The following is a 4,805-nucleotide window of genomic DNA, read 5'->3' as shown; positions in this document are numbered from 1 at the left end:
GTTATGAGACTGACATAAAATAACTCTGATTTTGAAAGCAAGAAAGAAAACCAAATGATACATCTTTATTCAGTAAGCTACGTGGTGCCTTGCAACCACCATGGTGTTTTTTTCATCCCCCAAAACCGAGGAAGAGTCAACACGTTGACAGCCTTTGTACTGAGCAATCTGTACAACAACAGGGATAGCATGAGTGTTATGCAAGTCGTTCTTCTCCTGCCAAGTGCCTGGTTCAGCAATTGTTCAAAGTAATAACAATGCTGAAAAAGTGCATTTACAACCTGTTCTTGAACCTAGGTCTGTTACATCATTCTTGTGGTCAAATGCAGCCAGCTTCACAGCCAGCTTCTGAGAAACAAAGTCAATGGGAAGCCGGTAGGAAATCAAAAGTCATGTCCATGTGATGTCGTGCTTATCTCGCAGTTATTTGGTTAACCACCACAGTGGAACGACCGACATCAGTCCAACGCAGCCTTGTGTTACTTCACTTAATGAGAATATCATTTAGCGATGGAGTTGCCAGTCCTAATTTCAATAATGGCAGACTACCTGTAGTCTTTTTGTCACAGAATTCATTTAGGGGTTGTATTATTTTTGCGTTTTGTAAGTTTCTCACAAACTAATTTTCCTATGCCCATAAGTTGACTGGTTGAGTAAATCCTTTCCACACACAGTATATTTATGATTTCTCACCAGTGTGGATCTTCTTGTGGGAACCGAGGTCACTCCTGGTTGGGAAGCTCTTTCTCACACTCCAGGCATTTATATGGTTTCTCTCCGGTATGGATGCCTTTATGGGAAAGAACAGTTCTACTATTGTGGAAACCTGATCCACAATTTACACATTTATATGGCTTTTCTCTGTGTGAAATATTGGAAGTAGATTGTTGTTATTACTATAGTCCAGTGATGGCGAACCTTTTAGAGACCGGGTGCCCAAAACCCGCCCTCCTGCCCCCGCTCCACCTCCCGCCCTGCCTGCTCTGCCCCCCCACCTCCTGCCCCACCCGCCTGCAGGGCCACGCACCACCTCCATGGCCTGCTGCAGCAGATCACCAGGCAGCCCTGCGGCACCATGGTAGCCATGCCCTTTGCCCATACCCCGCAGCATCATCTGCACGCTATGGGATGCGAGGGCGGAGTCTTGTCCCTGTTGCCCGGGGGCGACTATCCTCCAGGGGGGCTGCTGGTGAGGAGGGGGCCGTGGGGGGAGGCGGGGCTGGGGCAACGGCGTGCATGCCCATAGAGAGGGCTCCAAGTGCCGCCTCTGGCACCCATGCCATAGGTTCGCCACCACTGCTATAGCCCTTTCCACAGTCCATGCATTTGAATGGTTTTAAAATAGGATCATATGAATTCTCTATTAATGCAGAAACCCTTTCCAGTCTACAAGCTTACCTGACTTCTCCCCTGAGTGAATCTTTCTATGTTTATTAAGTGCATTACTTTGTATAAAGCTTTTTCCACACTCACTGCATTTATGTGGTTTCTCCCCTGTGTGGATCCTCTTGTGACGACTAAGATGACTGCTGCTTTTGAAACTCTTTTCACATTCCATGCATTTATATGGTTTCTCCCCTGTGTGGATTCTTTTATGGGAAGTCAGGGTACTTAAATTAATGAAGCATTTCTCACACTCGGTGCATTTGTATCGTTTTTCCCCAGTGTGGATCCTTGCATGGGAAAGAAGGGAACTTGAATTAGAGAAGCATTTCCCACATTCATTGCATTTATATATCTCCCCCGCGTGGATCCACCTGTGTTGATAAAGCACACTACTGGTTATTAAACTTTTCCTGTACTCCGTACATTTCTTTGGTTTCTCCTCGGTGTGGAAATTTTTATGGGAAGCCAGAAAACTTGAAGCTGTGAAACACTTTCCACAATCCTGGCATTTATATGGTTTCTCACCTGTGTGAATCCTATTATGGGAAATAAGGCTTCTGGCAAAACGGAAAGTCTTTTTACATTCCTTGCATTCATATGGTTTTTCTCCTGAATGGATCCTTTTGTGGGAAGTAAGATAACTTAAGTCTCTGAAGCTCTTTCCACACTCCAAGCATTTATATGGTTTTTCCCCGCTGTGGATCCTTTTATGAGAAGTGAGGGAACCGGACATAGTGAAGCATTTTCCACACTCCTGGCATTTATATGGTTTCTCCCCTGTGTGGATCCTTATATGGTAAGTAAGGGGTTTTGCAGAACGGAATCTCTTTCCACACTCCATACACTTATATGGTTTTTCTCCTGTGTGGATCCTGTTATGATCAGTCAGGATCTGAGAATTGTTGAAGCTCTTTCCACACTCCTGGCATTTATATGGTTTCTCCCCAGTGTGGATCCTTTTATGCGAAATAAGATTTCTTGAAGAACTGAAACTCTTTCCGCACTCCTGACATTTATATGGTTTCTCCCCAGTGTGGATTCTGTTGTGTACAATGTAATGAATTTTTTGCCTAAAGCTCTTCTCGCAGTTCTTGCACTGATATGGTTTCTCTCCTGTGTGGATCTTTTTGTGGCGAGTGAGGGATCTGGAACTAGTGAAACTCTTTCCACACTCTTGGCATTTATATGGTTTCTCTCCGGTGTGGATCCATTTATGCTGAGTGAGGGAACCCGAGAGAGTGAAGCGTTTCCCACAATCTTGGCATTCATATGGTTTCTCCCCTGTGTGAATCCTATTATGGGAAGTTAGGCTTGTGGCAAACTGAAATCTCTTTCCACATTCTTTGCATTCATATGGTTTTTCTCCTGTGTGGATCCTTTTATGGGAAGTAAGATGACTTGAGTCTCTGAAGCTTTTTCCACAATCTGGGCATTTATATGATTCTTCTCCAGCTTGTATTCTGTGACATAAAGTAAGAGGAATGGTTCTTCTGGAGCATTTCCTGCTTCTATTTTGTTTTTCTACCGTGTGGCTTCTGGAACAGTCACATAATTCCAACTCATCTCTGAATACTTTTCCACACTGTGGACACACTCCTTTTTCTTGGTGGTCACCTTCAGCCAAGAAGACACTGACATCTGCACAATGAGAAGGAGAGCATTTTTCCAGCCTCCCTTTTAACTGGTTTTCCTCAGAATTTTCGTTTCCAAACATCCTTTCCATAACTTCCTTTTTGACTTTTGGAAAAGGTGCTACTGCCTCTTGGCCAGAATGCTGTATCTGCCATCCATCACCTGTTTGGAACAAGAAAAAAAAGGAAAGTTGGCACAAACTTGAATTATGAATGGGATCAAGCATCAATATTGCATTCCTCATTTGAAGGTTACCAAAAACCCAACACCATCTCTTCTTCCTTTTAGCCCTTTGTTGTGATTTTTCTCCCTGCTTCTGTCACGAGTATGTTGAAAACATGGGGCTACACCAAGGGGCTGCACTTGTATTAAGTTGATGTAAGACAGTGGTGGCGAACCTATGGCACGGGTGCCAGAGGTGGCACTCAGAGCCCTCTCTGTGGGCACACACGCTGTTGCCCCAGTCTTCGGCCTTCAGCTGGGTTTTATAAAACCTTTTCGCTTTAGACCTTCATTGCCGTGTGGAAAAAAAAAGGTTCAATCAATCAATCAATTTCAGCTTTTCACGGGAAAAAAAAAGGTCTTGCAAAGTTGGAATTGATTGATCGAACTTTTTAATCCCACCCAGTCTGCCGTTACCACCGCAGCCACACTCACCCAATGGGCCACACCCAGCCAATGGGCCACACCCACCCGGCACCCGACGATGAATAAGTGGGTTTTGGGTTGCAGTTTGGGCACTCGGTCTCTAAAAGGTTCGCCATCAGTGATGTAAGATCTCCCGTAGGCTTCTCTCTTGCCCTGCATTCTACAAAAGGCAAACCTAAATTCTTTGAGGAAAATTATTCTGAGTCTCACTTTGGGGCATCATTATCTCTGCTGTTCCTTCAGATTCAGTTCCAAGGAAGCAAGAGGGAATCTTAAACAGAGCCTATGTTCGCTAATGGACTTGATAAGGGAGAACATTTTGGTTTAATTTTCATCTGAGAAAAGGAAAGTGTGGGGACCTGAGAACTGAGGTCCAGCTTTCTTTTCATGAGGAAGATCTCCCCTGAAAAAAAAAAATGGTTCTCGGTCTGAGTTAACTTAAGAAAAGGAAGCAAGTGGGAGGAGGAGCCATCTGGGTGGAATGTCCCATGTCTTGAATAACCATCCCATCAAGACAGGCCAGTTCTCTATCAGTCACATCCTTGTGATGCTCCTGTGTGATTAATCAGGTTCCCAAATGCCATTGTTTCAGACAGATGACATAAAAAGAGGAAGAGAACGCTTAACGTTACCTACAAAGTAGGACAGACAGGTTTGGAAACTAGACGAGAGGATCCCTTTTCCTCTTTCTAGCGAGCCGTGGTGGTGCAGTGGTTAGAATGCAGTACTGCAGGCTACTTCTGCTGACTGCCAGCTGCCAGCAGTTTGGCAGTTTGATTCTCACCAGCTCAATAGTAGTAACTGTGAGAGGGAACTCGGAGTCCTAGTGGACAATCACTTAAATAGGAGCCAGCTGTGTGCTGCAGCTGCCAAAAAGCCCAACAGTGCTGGGCTGCATTAACAGAGGAATAGAATCAAGATCACGTGAAGTGTTAATACTACTTTACAATGCCTTAGTAAGGCCACACTTGGAATACTGCATCCAGTTTTGGTCACCACGATGTAAAAAAGATGTTGAGACTCTAGAAAGAGTACAGAGAAGAGCAACAAAGATGATTAGGGGACTGGAGGCTAAAACATATAAGGAACGGTTGCTGGAATTGGGTATGTCTAGTTTAATGAAGAGAAGGACGAGGGGG

The 4,805-nt window shown here is 44.6% G+C and overlaps 1 protein-coding gene across 1 annotated transcript in view; it reads right to left on the bottom strand.

Moving 5' to 3' along the window:
* The window catches only part of LOC107296722 (zinc finger protein 729-like), a 45,014-nt gene that overhangs the window by 36,871 nt on the left and 3,338 nt on the right, over positions 1-4,805 (bottom strand). Inside the window, 1 exon segment of the mRNA XM_029286126.1 lies at positions 1,399-3,180. Coding sequence (XP_029141959.1) covers positions 1,399-3,180 — 1,782 coding nt within the window.

The sequence above is a fragment of the Protobothrops mucrosquamatus genome, unplaced genomic scaffold, assembly GCF_001527695.2.
Source record: "Protobothrops mucrosquamatus isolate PMUCROS unplaced genomic scaffold, P.Mucros_1.0 scaffold2947, whole genome shotgun sequence".
Taxonomy (NCBI): domain Eukaryota; kingdom Metazoa; phylum Chordata; class Lepidosauria; order Squamata; family Viperidae; genus Protobothrops; species Protobothrops mucrosquamatus.
The sequence above is the reverse complement of the archived record's forward strand: the minus strand, read 5'-3'. Positions and strand labels throughout refer to the sequence as shown.